The sequence below is a fragment of the Cervus elaphus genome, chromosome 25, assembly GCF_910594005.1.
Source record: "Cervus elaphus chromosome 25, mCerEla1.1, whole genome shotgun sequence".
Classification (NCBI taxonomy): domain Eukaryota; kingdom Metazoa; phylum Chordata; class Mammalia; order Artiodactyla; family Cervidae; genus Cervus; species Cervus elaphus.
This window is the reverse complement of record NC_057839.1, coordinates 62,521,216-62,542,028: the sequence shown is the minus strand read 5'-3', so window position 1 is coordinate 62,542,028 and position 20,813 is coordinate 62,521,216. Positions and strand designations below refer to the sequence as shown.

Genomic DNA, 20,813 nt, shown 5'->3' with positions numbered 1-20,813 from the left:
CTGGGAATGAGTCCTACTGATTCCTTTTGGAGAAGCTAAACCAGCTATTCAGTTGTGCACAAATCACGTCTATACCTCGTCTCTGCCTTGATGAGCTTTACTATTTCATTCTATGACAGGAATGGAATGGAAACTGTCCATTGAAGCTGTCCTTGAAGCTACATATTTCTCTCTCTCTACAGGGGCTGGGGACTCCCCTGGTAGCTCAGACGGTTAAGTGTCTGCCTACAATGTGGGAGACCCGGGTTCGACCCCTGGGTCGGGAAGATCCTCTGGAGAAGGAAATGGCAACCTGCTCCAGCACTCTTCCCTGGAAAATCCCATGGACAGAGGTGCCTGGTAGGCTGCAGTCCATGGGATTGCAAAGAGTAGGACATGACTGAGCGACAAAACTTTCACTTTCACAGGGGCTGGAGCCTTCCTGGGAAGGGACTAAAAAATGTGTTTTTCTATAGTAAATAATACAAGAAGATCCAACTTGTGAGTAACGGTAGGACAATTGATATGAAAATGTCTGTCTACTGCTCTGTCCTGGAAATGAGTTTTGCGTTTGCACAACTATGCACGAACAGGAAATCTTTTGGTTGCTATTAAATTTGGAGAGAAAACCGTGAATTTTAGACTCTGAGCTGAATTAAACTATGTAGAAGTGAAGGGGAGAAAGTTTTAAAGGAAGATGGCAGCCAATTTCTTTTGTTATTTAATGTTTTATTTTTTCAAGAACAGTTAACATTTACTAGGCACCTATTGGCCTCAGTCACTTGCATCTAAAGAGCAAAGCTAAGTTACCCCCAGCCCGTGTCCTTTTGAATGGTTAGCCTTAACTTCTTAGCTCTGTTAACCACTATTCTACCATTAGCTTCAAGTTCGCTTTTAATCATCTAAATCTGTAATTGTCTACTGCTCCCTGCCACACGAACAAAAAAGTGTCGGGGGGGGAATAAGGCGAGCAGTTTACATTTTCTGTGGATATTTCAAGTAATTGGCCTCAAAGTGAAATTATTGAGTTGGCCATGGTTTTGTCATGTTCTGAGGGCATTAAACATGAAAGGAAATGGGCCCGTAGAAAGGCTTGGTATCCAAGAACGTGTGAGTATGTGAAAATCCTATAACTTTACTTCCACTGGCCTAATATCCTGAGTCACTAGATGGTCAGAGAGATAGAGTACAAAAGGAACAAACCGATGTACATTTATACTAAAAAGCAAAAACAAAGTTTGTACAAGATGAATAGCAAATGAAATTGCTTCTATCAGAATAAAATCTCACATGGGTCATTTTTGTACATACGTGGACACACACCCACACACGCACAGACACACAAGCAAGAATGCGTATTTTTGTCAGATAGGTCCTTGGAAATAGACATTCTTAGCAAATATGGATGACAGATCAATTGTAATTTATTTTCTTTTAACACTGTATCATCATAAAGAAAACTGGTATAAATGAAAAAATCTATTTCAAATATCTACATCTAAAATTTTAGGCAGTGAAAAAGCACTTTGTTGACAAGGAGTGTGGAATGATGGATGTTAATCGTCAGAAACTGCTGAATGCCTTGTTTAGTTGCCACAAACAAATTCACATATCAGAACGAACAATACTGCTAAATATTCCTTTTTTTCCCATTTTTTTTCCCTGTTAAAACTTTACTGGGAGGAAGAAAAAAGAAAAACTGGAAATCCATACATCTTTCAAAAGTTTGAAACTGAAGCAATATTTAGAACCATCGATGAGGAGTCGCGGAGGCATTGGTGTAATATACACAATGCTCTTGTCTTCTTTAATCTGTAATGTACATCGAATACTTTACAACAATGCATTAACAAAAGGCAAGAAACGTCTTGCTGTAGAGAGGAACCCCAATGCAACTTGAAGCCTAGAATCACAACGGATGAAGAGTAAACAAAGCGTGACAAGCCGTCCCTCTAAAGTGTGTGAACTATGTCACCGCCTCTGTGCTTATAACCTTCGTGCCCCGTCACCCCGACCGCCTCCCGTGCTGCCTTCGGCCACATCCCGTGGAAAGCACTTTTTAAGACTCTACAGCCTGAACTAGAAAGGTGTCGCCCGATGTCAGATTGAGGATCACTTTCTATTGACTTTCAAGTGAACGTTCATGGAGCTTTCTAAAAATAGCTCTTAAATGTTTCCTTCCTGGGTATCCCAGCCTTCCTATGGAACAGGCTTTGACAAACTAAATTTGCAGGGGGGAAAAAAAAATAGCAATGTCTGTGGTCTGCATGCACATGCACGGTTCCCGGGGTGCCTGCCTCACACCCAGGAGTCGGGGGAGGCCGGGTAGTGGCTCGTTTCATAGTTCAGTTCACTGTAGGGTCGGGCGGCCGAGTAGAAATCGACGTAGTTGCCGGTGGACTTCAGCCCCAGGTGCATGGTGTACTCGCTGGCGGGAGGGCGGTGGTGGACCTGGTCCTCGAAGAAGGACTCGTCGTAGTTTCTCGTGGAATTCGGAAACGGCTGGTAGGTCTCGTAATCTTTTCTGCTGGGTTCCTGTGGGGCTGGCTGTGCTGAAACCTGCCCAGGAAAGGAGAAACACCTGGGTTAGCGCATCTGCCCTTGACCCGCCCTTGACCCCCGTGGCCGATGCCCTTGACCCTCCCTCAAAGTCAAGGCTCTGAGTGTCCTCCATGCAGTCGCCACCAGGACTGCACTTCCTGGATTGACTTTCTGTTTCCGAGTTGGCTCCTGAGTCCACGTGCTATCATTCCAAGTAACCTTTTTATAAAATTACTATTCTGGCAAAGTACACATAACATAAAAGTTACCATGTTCATCATGTTCTGTATAACTCAGTGGCATCAAGTACTTAAGTGGCCTGGGCCACCGTCAAATCCAAACGTTTTCAGAACGTTTTCATCACTGCAAACAAAAACTTATATCCATGCAGCATAAATCCCCATCTCCCCTTTTCTTAGCTCATGGCAATCACCATTCTATTGCTATTTTCCATCTCTGTGAATTTGACTAGTCTACATACCTCATAAAATTGAAATAATACAGTAGTTGTCCTTTTGTGTTTGGCTTCTTTCACTTAACCTCCCCAAAGTTATAGGTTAATATAATGTCCTCAAGGTTAATCCAGGTTGCAGAAAGTGACAGAACTTCCTTGCTCTTTAAGACTAATTAATATTGTATGGAGATTCTGTGTTTGTTTACATATTCATCTATAGATGACAATTGTGATTTCTACTTTTTGAATAATGCGGCTACGGACATGGAAGCACTAGGATTTGTTTAGCTCCCTACTTTCAATTTCTGGGGGGCGGGGGCGGATAATACTGTAAAAGATTTGGACACAACTTGGTGACTACCCAATATCAATAGCAAAAAATGTACCAAGAAGTAGAATTGCTGGATCTGATGGCAATTCTATGTTTAATTTTTTGAGACGCAGCCCAAACTTCCAAGACAGTTGAATCATTTTACCAGCTGTTGTTTTTGTGCAGTTGCTAAGTCAGTTGTGTCTGACTCTTTGCGACTCCATGGACTGCAGCACACCAGGCTTCCCTGTCCAACACCAACTCCCAGAGGGTGCTCAAACTCATGTCCATTGAGTCAGTGATGCCATCCAACCATTTCATCCTCTGTTGCCTCCTTCTCCTGCCCTCAGTGTTTCCCAGCATCAGGGTCTTCCCCAGTGAGTTGGCTCTTCGCATCAGGTAGCCAAAGTATTGGAGCTTCAGCTTCAGTGTCGGTCCTTCCAAAGAATATTCAGGGTTGATTTCCTTTAGGATTGACTGTTCTGATCTCTTTGCTGCCCCTGGGACCCTTAACCTTTTCTAAATTACAGATGTATACACTAGATTCCACAGAACACAAATAGTTACTATTCATCTTCCCTGCATTTTTCTCTATCAAACCTCGGTGGTGTAATCCCAGATGAAGAGAAAGTGAAGATGTACAAGGTCTCTGGGTCACTTGGGCATCTTCCTGCCAGCTCAGAGGGCTGTGGCCAATATCTCTTTGGAGGATGGAGGCTTCTTGCTAATAGGGCCATCCCATCACACCTGCCTAAGTGACGTACCACAGCCATAGAAGGAACCCATTCAAAATAGTCTACGCCAACAGTCCCCAAACTTTGTGGCACCAGGGACCCATTTCATGGAAGACAACTTTTCCACAGATACCTGTTGAGGGGAGGATGGTTTCAGGATGATTCAAATGCTTTACATTTATTGTGCACTTTTTTCTATTATTATTACATCAGTTCCACCTCAGATCATCGGGCATGAGATCCCCGGTCTACACTCTGAAGGATCAAAATGTTTCCTAACTTGGTTCATTTAAGAATTCATGTGATGGGAATCCAAACAATAGTGTTAAGTAATTATCCTTCAATTAAAAATAAATTTTAAAAAATTGACAGGGCTCGAGAATAACATGAGATTATGAAGCCTCTGGTTGGGGGGCAGGGGTCTTCAGAATTGACCAATGTCCTCCAGCCCTCCTAAGTGCTCCCTATTTCCACTCTTGTCCTCTGCATGTTGTTGTCTGATCAAGGGGGGCTGTGAGGGGCTAAAGGGATCACAGGAGCCTTTGAGAGCATGGAGAAGTCTAGAATTAGTTCTCTCCCTTCCCCTTGGCTTTAAGGACAGTAAAACAAAGAGTGTTCATAGGCTAGTAATTAGCACGTACATGTGGGGGCCTGGCTTCCTATGCCTCTGGGAGCCCTTCCTAAGCTCCCACAGTGAGGATACCCTCAAGGCATGGGGCAAGGACCATCCTCAGCATTGCTGCATGAAGGCATCCACAAAACCCACAGGGAATGATGTGTGTGTGTGTGGTGGTAGTGGGGGGGAGGTCTGGTGGGAACGATGGAACCTGCCTGAAGAAGCACACTTTGATCACTTTGAAGTGGCCCCGGTAATTCCCTGCTAATTTAACTAGGGCTCGGCATGGAAACATCCTCTAGACATTGGTCTTCGTTAATAGATAATGATTTGTAATTAGTACGTTGTGTGTGAATGAATGCTTCTAATGACCTGCCCATAATTCTTCTCTTAAGTAAGCAAACCTCCCTCTTTCATATGTAATTGATTTACACGAGTGAGTGAGTCGCAGACCTGCTCTTCAGAGAAGTGAACTTCATCACAGCTGCCATGCAGGAGGGCTCACGCTTCCAGTTCGTGGTGGCTGGAAGAATGAGGTTCCTGTCCATCTGTGACAGTCCACAGACCTCAGCCGTGTGTCAGCCTAAGAGCCTGGGCACGAAGGGGGACTTCAGGATCTGCAATTAAACGTTGTCGAGGCCAGCTGCTCCTGATCATGGGACTGGCTAAGGTGCCCTTGGCTGGTCTTTGAAAAGCTGATGCCATGTGTAACTTCTCCACTCTGACAGAGTGCTGCTACTCAAGCGTGGAGCACGCAGAGGGTTAGACTTGGGAGGTTTGGAAAAATTACACGGGGAGAGAACTAAGACTTACTGTTTCTACTTCAGTGGCCACTATATTCAACATTAAACAAATTTTTCTTTAATCTTGTATATGTATATATATGTGTATGTATGTATGTACTATTACAGATATGTATTGCATGTTTATGTCTGTCTATATCTATCTATCCATCTATCTATCCATCTGCGTGTGTGTGTGTGTGTGTGTATGTACGAAGTTGCTTCAGTTGTGTCTGACTCTTTGTTACCTTGTGGACTGTAGCCCACTAGGCTCCTCTGTCCATGGGATTCTCCAGACAAGAATACTGGAGTGGGTTGCCATGCCTTCCCCCAGGGGATTTTCCCAATCCAGGGATTGAACTCAAGTCTCCTGGGTCTCCTGCATTGGCAAGTGGGTTCTTTACTACTAGCACCACCTGGGAAGCCCATTTGTCTGTCTATCATCCACCTCTTCATCTATCTAATCTACCTCCTTCTCTCCCTCAACCCTTCCTCCCTCCCTGTTTCTCCCTCTCTTCCTCCATCCTTCACTTCCTTCCTTCCTTCCTTCCTCCATTTCCTTTGTTCTCTTCCTTCCTCTCCCTTCTTCCCATCCATCCTTTCATTCATCCAACCCCCACTTTACTTTATAGGTGAAGAAACTGAAGGGCAGAGAAGCTAAGAAACGTGTGCAGGATGCCATGGCTTGGGGTGGGGTGGGGCTGGGATCTGAATGCATGCCCAGCTGACCCCACGGTCCACATCCTCTCCGAGAGAGGGGTACAGTCTCAGCTGAGCGGAGGTGGTCCCCTCTTGGGGTGATAGCCTCACTGAGTTGACTGTCAAAAGAAGGGAGGCTGGTAGACAAAGGAGACCAAGAAGCGATCTAACTTTTCTCTGTTGGTCTCAGTGGCAGGGGAGGCACTGCCAACGTTTGGAGGGTCTTCTAGGAAGGTTACGTACAAGGCTTGTAGCCCTCCTCCATTGTGGCTGCTGCTTTCATTTTTTCTTTTCACAACATGTTTCAAATTTCTTTCTGTTGCTATGTTCTCTCTGGACGGTGGGCCTTTTTGGCTGGAGCAGAAGCTCATTTTAGTCTCTTATCTTGGAGCGTTACCTTCTTCAGCTCATCTGTATTGTTCACAAAGGCCCATGTCAACCTCTTCTCAAGTGGAGTTCTGCAGTTCTGAGAGCTTGTGTGAACGAATCACCTAGGATGGCTGATGGCAGCTGTGGCTGAAGGGATCAAATTTGCTCACTGGCCCAGTGATGGCCATCAGTTGATGAGATGCATTCTCTGTGGAGGTATGTTGGTTGTATTTGATCATTTGCATGGTGCGAACTGTTCAAAAACAGCATATTTCCCTTCCATGTTTCCTTTCATCTGCTTATTGTGATCAAGCAAGCAGCTTCCAGGTGTATCTTCCCGGTACAACCTTCCTGACACCAAGCAGGAGTGTAGAGCTTCAGCCAGTGGCCAAGAGCTATAAAGACCGTCAGTCCTTCTGTGATGACCACAACGGGGCAGGGCAAGGGAGAAGTTACCGATCAATAAAGGAGCAGAGGAGGTGCCCTCCTGCTTTTACAGTTCCCACAGAACCACAGAGAAAATGAGCCGTCAAGGAATATTTGCTAAATAAAACACACACACACACAAACACAGATAGATTCTTAAGTGTCTACCAGCCAAGGCTCCTCAAACTTGCACAGCCACGCAAATCACCTAGACACCTAGCTAAAATGCAAGTCTGATGCAGAAGACCCTGGATGCGTGAGGGTTATGGGGCCAGAGAGGTGTCTCTTCTGTGTTCCCAACAAGCTCCCAGGTGATGCCGATGCTGCTGGTTCTCCCACGCGCCTGAGCAGTGAGACACAACACAACGCCTTTCATTCAGTTGCTCACATTCAACTTGACGTGTCTATTTCACTGGAAACTGTCAGATGCAAGGAATGCTTTCTTCTGAATGAGAACTGGCTGGGTTACAGGAGCGCCTTAATCCATGCCTAGTAATTAGACAATCTGTCTAGTAACCAGCATCTTACGCTTGTACACTTGGGGCTTTCTTTCAGGTTTTGCATCACAGTAGGAAAATCTGCTTTCTACCACCGGATAGCGCATGGGGTTGTAGTGAAATAAAGATTGCTTTCAAATTCAAGGCTGTTCTGCTGACTGCCACCACCCACGTGGGTACAGTGTCGCACATGAGTGGAGAGCAATGGGGGATGTTATTTTCTTTTTCTGTTTTCTTCAGTCATGTCTGATTCTTTGTGATCCCATGGGCTACATCCTGCCAGGCTCTTCTGTCCATGGAATTTTCCAGGCAAGAATATTGGAGTGGGTTGTGATTTCCTCCTCCAGGGGATCTTCCTGACCCAGGGATCGAACCCGTGTCTCTTGCGTCTCCTGCACTGGCAGGCAGATTCTTTACCAACTATGCCACCTGGCAAGCCCTTTTATGCATGTTAAATAGAAGTTAACTTCTTTTTTAGATTCCAAGCTATTTCACAGGAGACGAAGGGAGAAATGAACACCAGCGTGCTGCCTGTCCTTTACCTGGTTATGTTTGATGTCTTCAGCGGGCGCACCATATGAATTCCTATACAAAGTTGAAATTCCAGTAGTTTGAGCTGAAAGGGAAACAAAAGTATTAGCAAAGAATGCAAGACTTCAAAGCAGGAATGATGGTTATCGAGGCCAGGTTTCGCCCTGACCACACTTGGTGTCACGCGGCCCATTCCAAATGGAAGAAGTTCTTTTGCCCTGAACACCTCATTTTACATATTGATATTAAGAAAGAAGAAGTTATTCACTAATGTAAAATCCCCACAGCCTGTCAGCCTCTTGCAACAACATTCAGCTTGGAGACGGGGTCAGGGCAGGTGCAGCAAACAGATGGTCATCTTGCCAGTGCTGCGGTCTCTCTCTTTTTTTTTCCCTGGTGAACACAGGCAGATAACAAAAGCCTGTCACCTGCAGTGAAGCGTGCAGGAATCTGGATCGGCCGCTTAGCTTTTAGCTGGAGAATGACAAGAATGAAGTTTCTAATTTGAGCTCACAGAAGGACCTGATCATCGCTGAGACAGTTCATTTCTCAGCGGTCTGATGGACAGGCAGGAAGTCCCGCCCGCCTTGGCCCCACACGTCTGCGGCGCTGGAGCCCTGTTCCACGCAGAGACGGAAGCCCCGCATCCTGGCTTGTGACCAGCCTGTGGTCGAGACAAAAGGCAGGAAAGGTCTGCTCCAGCTGCCAGCAGCTTCCAAAGACCTGGGCAAGATGCCCATCTGCCTGCTTCCTCACCTGGGGCCCTTGAGACACCTGCCGCAGCCCCGAGGAAGGGCCCAGGGCAAGAGGCCCCCTCATAGCTGCTAAAAGGTCCCCGTTTACGAAAGCTCAAGAAAACATTGTCAAGTGTCAGCAGGCTATAAAACACTTTTGTTGAGTTTAGTCACTAAGTCATGTCCAATTATTTCGTGACCCCATGGACTCTATAGGTTGCTCTGTCCATGTAAATTTCCGGGCAATACTAGACACAGGGTCAAGGAGGAGACCTTTGAGCTGAAACCTGAATACCTGTATTCCTGTCCATGAACAACATTTCATGGACATCTCCTCCTCCAGGGGATCTTCCCCACCCAGGGATTGAACCCGCCTCTCCTGCATTGGCAGGTGGCTTCTTTATCTCTGAGGCACCAGAGAAGCCCATAAAACACTTCAGATACTGAGAAAAACTTATCTTTTGCTTCCAGTATCTATGGGATCATGAAATAGGATATCTCATCATCTCTTCGCTCATGGACACCAGTCACTCTAGACACTAAGTCAGCATAATCGATCACTCTACCCATGATTATTACTAAAAGCACATAATAGCTGTGCAATAAAATTCTTCTTGGGAAATTCTGCTTAGAATGTGGGAGCTGACAGCCCATTTCCCACTTTAAAGCCACTCCGAGAGACGCTGGTTGAATGCCCATCACTCCCGTCTTTGCATTACCATGGAAACCACCATCCCTTGCCTGGACCACTGCTAGCGCATCCTCCTCAACAGCCCGGCTTCCACTCTGCCTAATCTGCTCCTCCACCCACTCTGGTCCCAGCAGCCAAGCCATCATCTTGTTAGACAGATTGGACTATGTCGCTGCAATGCCCTGCTCTCTGTGATTATGGTAAAAGCCAAGCTCCCATTACCGTCTCTGAAGCTCTGTGTGATCTGGACTCCACCCGGCTTCCTGTAGCATTTCCCCTTCTTCTTCCCTTGGCTGAGGGGGCTACCCTGGCCCTCCTTCCTGGCCTGAGCATCCAAGTTTATTTTGCATCCAGGATGTTAGGCTTCCTGAGCCTTCTCCTGGAACTCAAATCCCCCAGTCTCTGGACTACCTCTCCTTATTGGAATTCAGGTTTCAGCTCAAACGACTCCTCCTTGACCTTGTTAGTTAAAGGAACCCCGCCCACTTGACACCCTCTGTCTCATGACCCCATATATTTTCTCCATCACACCCAGCACTGTCTGCTATTACCTTGTTAACAAGCTTGTCCCGTTGTTTATCTTGTGTATTACTTCCCTTTACCTAGGAGACAAGAAGCTCCTTGAGGACAGAGCTCCGTCTGTCCTGCCACTTTTGGAGGTTTCCCCAGCCTCTGGGACAGTGCCTGGGCTCAGAGCATGCTCACAGAGTGAGTGCTTCATTTGCTGAGTGAATGAATGAATGAGTAAACCTTAAAAAAATCTGCCTTTGGAGCTATCATCGGCTGATGGAAAATGTCACTTCAAGGACAAGGTGAAATTTTTTTTTTCCTGTTACTCAGAATAAAATGCAATTTTTTTTAGGGGGGGGAAGAATGTGCATTTTTATAGCCTCAGCCGCCCTCCATGTCATGGCTCCTGAGCTACAGATGTTTCTACTGGAAGTTCCTCCCCCCTGCTCTTTGGCCCACTTCACCTGTTTAAAGGAGACCGTGTAGCTGAGATGGAACTTGTGGCCTCTCCAGACACGTGAAGCACATGTCCCTCCCGGGTGCTCTGCCCTTCACGCATCTGAGCAAAGAGTAGACTGGTAGGAAAATGCCTTTCTTTTTTTGTAGAGGCCCCAATTTTGCTCAGTCGGTAAAGAATCTGCCTGCAATGCAGAAGACCTGGGTTCGATTCCTGGGTCGGGAAGATTTCCTGGAGCAGGAAACGGCAACCTACTCCAGTGTTCTTGCCTGGAGAATCATGTGGACGGAGGAGCCTGACAGGTTACAGTCCAGGGGGTCACAAGAGTCGGACACGACTTAGCGACTAATCCACCGCCACCACCAATTTCCAACTGAATCAACACACTGAAGATTAGAATGGCTTCAAAGGCATAACAGAGACAGAGACACTGACAAAACGGGATCGACCATTGGATGCTACGGTATTTGGGAAGCTCAGGTGGGAGAGCAAAATCCCCAGGTGAATTCTGAAGTCAGGTTGTGCAGCTGCTGGGATCACACAGCCCTCCGCTGATGCGTGCTTCTGAACACGTAATGCTCCCAGGGAATCATGACCGCGAGAAATAGCTATAACAGTTCTGCATGCCTGAGTGAGCAGCTGACTCTGGCTTTCAGAGGGCCCTTCAGTGGCAGATAAACAGGAGAGAAATGAGACGCCCCCTAAGCCAGAAAATGAATACAGAGAAGGGTGGGGGAAGGGGAGCCTGGAATAAAAACCCAGATGGATCTGCATTTCTGAGAGCTCAGGAGAGGGGATGATAACCCAGGCAAGAAACTGCTTTTCACTTTAAAGCTTTTACATGTTGCATTTTGAGGGTGAAGCTTCCCATGGTTTTCCCACAGCAAGTGGGGGAACGGTCTAGGATGTTTTCTGATGCCTGAGAAATAAGGAAGACGGCAGCTTTTCAGATATTTTTTCAATGCAGTGAATTTTGAATGCCCCCAAGATTTATTGGGGAAGAAGAAAAACTACTCTGTTGGATATGCAAGTTCTAAGAAATCTGATCTGCAAGTAAACACTGAAATGATGGGTATTTGCTAAAGGGAATCTGAACAGAGGTTGGCGATTCATCACTTCCATTCCTACATGGAATGCTTATGCCCACCCAGCTTGGCTGGGGACTTGTTCATACCAACCTGTGAAAGTGAAAGTCACTCAGTTGTGTCGACCCCAGGGACTGTAGCCTCTCAGGCTCCTCTGTCTATGGAATTCTCCAGGAAAGGATACTGGAGTGGGTAGCCTTTCTCTTCTCTAGGGGATCTTCCCAACCCAGGGATCAAACCCAGGTCCTCCCACATTGCAGGAGGATTCTTTACCATCTGAGCCACAAGGGAAGCCCAAGAATGCTGGAGTGGGTAGCCTATTCCTTCTCCAGCAGATCTTCCCAACCCAGGAATCGACCTGGGGTCTCCTGCATTGGAGGTGGATTCTTTACCAGCTGAGCTGCCAGGGAAGCCCATAAAAGAGGGCAAACACACCCTCCAATCTCACCACCACCAACATGATCACCAACACCCTTACTCCTAATACCCCCACCTCCTCTATCACCAGCACCACGCCCATCATCACCCCCACCATCACCATCAATGTCACAGTGATGACAACTAACTTTTACGCAGGACTTGTTGGCTTAAAGGGAATCTTCTTGTATAAATATATTATTCAATGATGATCTCATGTACTTCTAGGCCTGCTGCAAGACTGACAGTAGAGTGTTGAACTGCGTTTTTTAAGTATAGGGAAAAGTGTTTAAGCCTCTAAATAAGTTTGAAAAATGACATCTATCTCAACACTGGAGTTTTCAAGGTTCCTGCCATTTTCTAGGAAGATTAAACATCTAGAAATATGTTAGATTTTATTTCTTATTCTCTGATGTCTGCAGGAAATGATCATGTACCACTGGAACTATTTCAACGAAAACACACCCACACTGAAAAACCTTTTGAGTGATTCTACCGGGTGAGAGAGTTAAAGACAAAAGGTCAACTTAAATAACAACAAAGCAGTTGATATCACAATTATTCTCATAATTGTAGTCTCAATTTTTCATCCCTGCCTGATGGTGATGTGGCTACCTGGGGCAATAATAATCAAAGAAAAAAAGGCTCAGGTGAATTTTATTCTGCTCTGGAGCAATCAGTACAGAATAGATTCTCAGCTGCTCAGCGTTCAGATTCACAAACTCCTTTGTTTATGCTCATCTACAACAGGGGGCAACACTTAGGGGATAAATGAACCAGAGAATGAGAACCAAAAGTACAGCCTACGCTGGACTTCCCTGGTGGTCCAGTGGGTAAGACTCCATGCTTCCACTGCAGGGGGCACAGGTTCAATCTCTACGGGGGAAAGTAAGATCTCACATGCCCCATGGCCAAAAAAAAAAAGGTATGTCCTCCGCAATGTGTTCAGTTGCCCCATTCAGGAGATGTTTCAGGCGTGAGGGTGAGGTGTTTCCTGGTGGTGTACACAGAGGCAGGGCACTGAGCTGAGGAAATGGGCCACGGGCATCTGTTTACGATGCTTTTCGTATGGCAGCCGGGTAGGGTTGCTATGGAAAAACACTGCCTCTGGGGTAAATACAGTTCCCATTAGAAAAATTCATCTTAGACGCCCTGGATCCGGAAGACAAGTTAATAAATCATCCAATTTGTCTGTTCTGCTTCCCTGCAGCTCTACACCTAAACAGTATCAGGGAAATGCAGCTTAAACTCTTGAGAGTCTTCGGATAAGGAGGGCTCAGTGTCTGTTTAGGACTGCACCCTGGCACCCAGTTTTATGAACACCCTAATCTGACCTGTTCTGAAGTCCCTATGGTCTATTTTCAGGAGGGGCCCACCTCCACGTCCGCTTGACAAAGGGTGTGGGATCCTGGTTTAGAAGAGATCCTGATGGTTCTGGCAGCTCTGCTTTCAAGGCATATCCCCACTCCCTACCCCTGCCACACACACACACACACACAACACACGCACACACATCAATATGCTTGCTCCCAGAGGAGGGGCAAACCTGGGGTGGGAGGGAGGTGTGCAGGGAGGCTGCCAGGGATGATGGACATGGACATGGAGCCCCAGCCAAGGAAACTGTACGAATAGGAGGAGGGCTGAGGTCAAGGCTGGTCACTAGGCAGGCTGGCCCGAGTGGGCTGGTTGGATGGTAACTAATTTCGGCCTCTGCAGAGTCCCAGCTGATGAGCCAACGGGTGTGACTGGGGGAGTGAACAATGAAGGGCATGAAAGATCAATGCCTCCTGAAGGGAAACAGGTCAGTGGTTCTCACGAGCCTTCTTGGGAGTTCTCGTCATGTTAAGAGGTTGGTTTCGTGTCAAGAGGGGAAAATGTCTCAACAGCAGTTCTGGGGGTTTCCCTGAGTTCCTCTTCTGTCACTTCTCTCCCATCCCTTCCCCTCCCACCTCCCCTCCCCTCCTTTCCCCATCCTCTCTCTCTTCCCCACTCCTAATGGGCAAAGCTTGACGACCATCTTGGGTTATGCCAACTGGGAAGAAATCTATGGTGACCTCTTTCTCTAATTTGAGAGAATATCATGAGCTGGGCAACGGAGAAGGTAACGGCAACCCACTCCAGTATTCCTGCCTGGGAAATCCCATGGACAGAGGAGCCTGGTGGACTGTACAGTCCATGGGGTTTGCAAAAGCCTCAGACACAGCTTAGTGACTAGACAACAAACAGCAGCATGATCTGGCAAAGTGAGAAGGAAAAGGGGAGGGAAAGAAAGACTGAGGATCTGCCCAGCTCCTCCAGGAACAAGATGCCCCGTGTTTATACCCCCAGCTTCATCTCATCGCCAGTCCCTGGGAACCCTGGCTGTCGAGTTCTCACGTCCTGCCGAGCCGCTGAAGCCTGACGTCCGCACACTCTGCCCTGCCCCGAGTCCCATCACCAGCTCCTCGGAGCAAACGCGCACAGTCAGGCTCACCTGTCATGGTGTCTTTCCTGGAAGCGTGTTCCCCTTTAGTTCCATGGTAAGTGGCGTTGCTGCCGGTGGACTCATAGTCTGTTTTCCTTTCTTTGAGGCTGATCATTTCCCGAGGTGACGCTGGGGCACTTGCTAAATAAAGAAATCGAAAGGGTCACTTTCTTTGTGCCATCCCACAGCACGTGCAGCTTCTCACATGAACACGTGAGGTCATAAGGGCACTGGGCGCACGGCAGTATGTGTACATGGACCTGTCGATTGATTTTTATTTTTGTTCTTTTGACTCTTCTCTTTTCCCCTCCCCTTCCTCCACATCACGCAGGGCTTTCTAGTTAAGGGGCCATGCAACCTGGAGGCAGGGAACTAAATACTATATCCTGGGAGCACCTTCCCAAGAGAGACACCCTCGTGGGGCTGTGACCTGCTCAAGGCATATGGGCCAGTTTTAAAAATGAGATCCGTCTTGGTTTCTTTTTCTTTCTTTTCTCTTTTCTTTCCCTTTCTCTCCTTTCCTTTCTTCTTCCTTCCTTTAAAAAAATTAGATGTGTTTCAGAAGAGTGATGACTGACAGAGAAGAATCTCTGATTAAATCAGATGAGTTTTGCTTAAATTCTGAGTCAAGCAAAAATGGCTGTAAAGGAAGGTAGAGGCTATCTGTGGGGCCAGTGTAGCCCCCCCTCCAAGATCCTCTCCATCAACCTGCAGAGGTGGCTGGGGGCATGGTATGAGGAGGGCGCCTGTCTTCTGATGAGTGTCCTTGCTCCATTTCAAATACCCTCAATAATCTTGCACACACACTCTGCACCCTTGATATTATCTGCCTGTCAGACCTGGAAACTGAGCCCTGTCAACCCTTTGGGTCTTCATTTCTAAAATGACAGGTTGTAATTAGACTTCCCTGAGTTTAACAAACTGGTCCCAGAACAGAGGAAAAGATTTACTTGGATTAAGGGAAACAAACAAAAAGAAGTTTTGTGTTTCAAAAAGATTAGATGGAGTGAGAGCAACTAAGCAATGTGGAGAAGTGGAGGTTAGGTGAGTGTGCTGGTGCTAAGGCAGCCATTGTGTGCACATCTTACAGGCTGACCTCAGATTGGTCTCCACGCTCCTCAGTGAGGCCACTCACATCCCAAGCTTAGTCAACTGCATCTCACTAGAGTGCAGGCATGGAGTCCGCCCCATCTTCCATGCCTGAGGGCAGCACTTCATAAACTTGTTTAACCTTGAGACTCACCTGAGAACCTGGGGATCCTAAAACCAGATCCCTGAAATTTTCAATCTGAATTTTCAGTATATGGGCCTAGGAATCCATATTTAGTAAGTACATTTGGTGATTATCAAGGCTAGGGAATCTCTGGGGAGCTCTGATTTTTAGGATAAATCTCTCTTTCTCTTACGGTGTCCAAGCCCCTCCCCAGTCAAGCCTCAGTTTACCCTCCTGCATTTGGTTCCACATCCTTTGCAGGGTCCCCCAGGTCCAGCCCACTGGGCCTGCCTGTTCCCTGTCACTTGATCGATTTCATCAGACTTGGTATCTTCTATGGACAAAGCCCCATGCTAGACGCCGGGGACAGAAACACGAGTCATGGCCCACTTTCTAAACTTGAGGGGCTCTTTGTCAGGTCAGGAAATAAAGCCAGAATAAATAAGAGGGAGAGGATCAGTGGATGTCTCAGCACATGGATGCAGAGCTAACAAAAGTGGCCTTTACCCATCCTTTCCTGAAAGGCTGCCTACCCACCTCTCAGACCTGTCAAATAAAATTGAGGCTCACTGCTCAGCTCTTGAAACCTTTAGAGGTTTCCAATACTAGCTATCCATCAGAATTAATTACCTGAAATGCTCAAAAATACATGGATGCTACACCTGGCCCCTCTCCCCCAGTGAGCTGGGCCAGAATCTCTGGGTGTAAATCCAATGGGAAACCAGGGAAGAAATTTGCAATTATTCCACATAACTCAACCGGGCTCTGGGTCCAGTTTCTGCACATCCTCAGCACCCAGGCTACTGAGTCTCACTCACCCCTTCCACCTCTGCCCTCTGTCCTGTCCTCTCTCTCCATCTTCCTCTCCTGGGAGGGTCCCTTCCTGCCCTTGCTCCTCTGATCCCAGGTCTACTGCATAAAGATTGGCCTTTTATGAGTCACTGCCAACGACCATTTTGGAGCCTCTTGAATGAAGCTTTTAAAATGAGAATCTAATAGTGCACAGATGGTGGGCTTTATGAAACTATGTCAAGTGTGTAATTATCTCCTGAGACCTCACACACAGTGGTCCGAGTCTCCGGTAAACCAGGATGATACTCTTGGGAAAGTCAAATCACGCCCACGCGTGTTTACTGGGTGCCTTCGATGTGCTGCGCCAGGGGACTACCAGGCGGGACTCTAGCTGCATCCCTGGGATGCTGGCCTCCTGAAAGGCAGTGCTTCTCTTCCTGGGCACCTTCCAATTTATTATGACTCCATCTTCCTAACACGGACTGATTCTTCAAAATTAGAGCTCTTAGAAAGACACCACCCTTGAGCTTCCCAGGCTCACTGCTCTTTATCTTCTTGTTGGTGTTCAGTTGCTTGGTCATGTCTGGCTCTTTGTGACCGCACGGACTGCAGCACGCTAGGCTTCCCTGTCTATCCCTATCTTCTGGAGCGTGCTCAAACTCATGTCCATCGAGTCAGTGATGCCATCCCACCATCTCATCCTCTGTCGTCCCTTCTCCTCCTGCCCTCAATCTTTCCCAGCATCAGGGTCTTTACTGATGAGTCAGCTCATCGCATCAGGTGGCCAAAGGGAACTGGAGCTTCAGCTTCAGCATCAGTCCCTCCAGTGAATATTCAGGGTTGATTTCCTGAGTTAGGATTGGCTGGTTTGATCTCCTTATCTTTTTAAGAATTATGAAGATACGATGTGTAAAAGGCCGCCTCCATGCTTCTGAGGCAAGTGGCACTTTCTTGAGTTACACAGGGTTTCCTAATTCTTGTTCAGTGTGAAGCTAAATGTTACAAGCAATAACACAGCACTAAAAATAAAAGCTTTCAAGGGGCTGGCAGAAGGTAATTTACTTCAATCAAATAGTCCCCATTCATTTCTGATTTTCCCCACTGCTCTGATAGTAAAGCACGATGTAAAGTTTCATGACAAACGTGCTCAAGGGCAGAGGGGACGCCCTGCTGAGGGTACTCTGTACTGTGTCCTTTGAGATGTGGTTCCAGAATATATAGTTTCCTTGGCAGGAGGAGGGCAGCGAAGGGCAAGGAAAAACTTTTGTTAAATAAAGGCTTATATACCTGCATGTGTGAGTACAATTATTCATTGCATTCTAGAATAAACCAACAATAAAAGCCATGCCACTTATATACTAAGCAATATGTTCATATTTTTCCTTCAATGAGTTCTTTAATCTTTGGCATTACATAAAGTGACTGAAAAAGGGTTTAAAAATAAGGTGTCTTTACAAGTAGATAAGAAAAGCTAGTTCCCAAGTTAAGCAATAAAAATGAGACAAAGGCAGGGGCAATATAGAAGTAGGGGGTTAGAAGGTATAAATTATCTTGTATAAAATGAGCTAGAAGGATATATTGTACAACACAGGGAATACAGCTAATATTGCACACTGTAACACTGTAAATGGAGCACAATGTTTAAAAATTGTGAATCACCATATTGTACACCCATAACTTATATAATGTTGCATACCAACTATACTTCATTAAAAATTTTTGTAAAAGAATGAAATAAAATTAGAAAAAATTAAATTGAATGATTTAAAAGTCATGGTTGGTTATAATATGAACATACAAATGACTTATCTGCTGGTTTACAGGTAATAATAAAAAGCAAATCAGGTACAGAACAGTAATGAAAGCGGCAACGATAGCTCTCCAATGCACGTCAGTCTCAAGGGGGGAGGAGCTCACCCTCTTTCCCCTACTTCGTATCCCAATTACAATCAATAAAATGCAACTTAAGCTACCTGATGTTGGAAAAATGTCTATGGAAAACCCTGACCTGCAAACACTCGGTGGTTCTATTTATTCTTATTCCTCCCTGAATGCAGGTCCAGGATGTGTATTTCATGCCTATGACACCTCTTAGAGATTTGTAGAACTCTATCAGAAAGATGTGTGTTCTGAGTTTGTGCATATGGAACACAGAGTCACCCCTGTTATAGAAAGAAAACAGATGCATTTGACATTTCTAGCAAATGTCCCTGTCGGGATGGCCCTCTGGTCTGCGGGGTCAGTTAGGGGGCTGGGGAGAGGGACGTGGATCCAAGGGAAGCAGATGGCTGGCCCCGGGACCCTCTTACCTGAGCGGTTGTTGGGGGACACGCGCACAGGGGAGATGGAGGGCGTGCGGGACGAGGAGTAGGGTCTTTGCCGATCCCTCTCGATCGTTGAAGACGAGGCTACGAAGTGATACTGTGACCATCCGTCCTGCAACAGACAGCACAGCACGCAGTCATCACGTGGGGAAGGCACGGGGGCTCCTCACCTCCTGACACTGGGTGTCCAGAGCATTCGAATTTGCGAAACATTTCTCCAGTCTGTCAGGGGAGATCTCAGATCTCTGCTCTTTCGTCATCCAGGTTAACAGAGAGGAGTGTTCACTGAGACCCACCTCTGGCTTCCTCCAGCCAGCCTGATGCTGGCAGGGCCTGCCCTGAGTGCTGGTTTTCCTCTCTAGGTGTGGAATAAGTGATCCCTTTGCAACTCTGCTTTGGCCTGAAGATTGTATTTAAATGAAAATAGGATGCTCAGAGGCGCTTCCCAGGTGGTGAGTGGTAAGAACCCTCCTGCTAATGCAGGAGACATAAGAGACACGCGTTTCATCCCTGGGTTGGGAAGATCCCCTGGAGGAAGGCATGACAACCCACTCCAGTATTCTTGCCTGGAGAATCCCATGGACAGGGGAGCTTGGCGGGCTATAGTCCATAGGATCCCGAAGAGTTGGACAAGACTGAAGCGACTCAGCACGCATGCACATAGGATGCTCAGAATGACCCTGAAACCACGTTTTGCCTACCTGGCCCCAGCTCTATCTGATCCTCTTTTCAACAACTTTAAAGTTTTCCAGAGTCTTTACTCTTTTGTTCTTGAGACCAAGCCATTAGCGATCAGAATGCCGAGGACCACTGTCCCTTCTGGTTTATCTCCCTTACCCTCTTTCCAGCCTCTTCTGGGCCACAAATGCCCCCATCTCCACCAGCTCAAGGTCTTCAGCATGACTGTGTTGAGTAGTCACACCTAGGGTGCTGTGTTCTCTGACTTGCCCCCGGAATTATTAGAGCATATTAAAAATGTGCTTAGTCACTCAGTCGTTTCTGACTCTTTGCGACCCCATGGACTGCCAGGCTCCTCTGCCCATAGAGTTCTCCAGGCAGGAAAACTGGAGTGGGTTGCCATTTCTTTCTCCTATCAATTAATTCTCCATTCACCTTGCAACATTTGGTTACTATAGGAAAAGCATATATACCATTTTTCATTATGAAAATTGAATAAGTACATCATGGATCGTTTTGCACTTAGAAAGCACAAAGGCGAAAATAAAAATAACCGACAGTTCCACTCTCTCCTCCTCCCCTGAGAACTCCTGTTAAGATGTCACAGTATTTCTTTTTCCTTTCAGTTTTTTTTCTTTTTTAATTCAAGCTCAGTCTTATCAAACCAAGATGTCAAATAGTACTGGCATTATCAAGGAAAAGCAGACATCTGCCCCACTCTTAACTCCTGCTTCACAGACACAACCATTTTCAACATTTTGGCTTTTTTTCCCCTGACTTTTCTTAGGGACTCAATTCTCTATAAGGAATCATAGTAAAAACATAATCAGATGAAAGCTAACCAAGAATAGAATTTATACTCATTTCAATATTTGTGTCTTTCTTTTACGTAATTCTCATCATTGCTGTATTTGACTGGTAGGATACAGCCAAAATTACAAGTATGCTATTTTTAAAAGCTATTACCTAACACTTGCTATTTACTCCACGACAAGATTTTCTCAACAGTCTCATGGGTTGGATACTATTATCATCTCCATTTTACAGAGGAAGAATCTGAGCTTATGAAGTTAATGGGCCACCCAAAGTCAAACAGTAAACAAGCGAAAACTCATGGTAATACTACAATGCAAATACTGAAAACATAAAAACTCTAATTTGAAAAGATACCTGCACCTGAGGTTCACTGTTTACAACAGCCAAGACACGGAAGCAATCTCAGTGTCCATTGACAGGTGGATGGACAAAGAAGATGTGGTAATCATGTACAACGATGCAATGGAGTACTGCTCAGCCATAAAAAGGGATGTGATCTGCAGCAACATAGATGCACCTAGAGAATCTCATACTAAGTCAAGTCAGACAGAGAAAGACCAATATCACATGGTATCGCCTATGTGTGGAAACGAAAAAACTGATACAAACAAACTCATCTGAAAAACAGTAAAAACTCACAGACACGGAACACACATTTATGGTTACCAAAGGGAAAAGCAGGGGAGGGATAAGT

The 20,813-nt window shown here is 46.2% G+C and overlaps 1 protein-coding gene across 2 annotated transcripts in view; it reads right to left on the bottom strand.

Annotated features, from left to right (window-relative positions):
• Positions 1-691: 691 nt before the first annotated feature.
• Positions 692-20,813, bottom strand: part of CTNND2 (catenin delta 2) — a 1,061,406-nt gene continuing 1,041,284 nt past the window's right edge. For both annotated transcript variants that reach the window (XM_043887623.1, XM_043887624.1), the window contains 4 exons: positions 18,611-18,737; positions 14,306-14,437; positions 7,950-8,023; positions 692-2,538 (listed from right to left, as the gene is read on the bottom strand). In XM_043887623.1, coding sequence (XP_043743558.1) covers positions 2,278-2,538; positions 7,950-8,023; positions 14,306-14,437; positions 18,611-18,737 — 594 coding nt within the window. In that variant the 3' untranslated portion in view covers positions 692-2,277. The remainder of the gene's footprint in view (positions 2,539-7,949; positions 8,024-14,305; positions 14,438-18,610; positions 18,738-20,813) is intronic.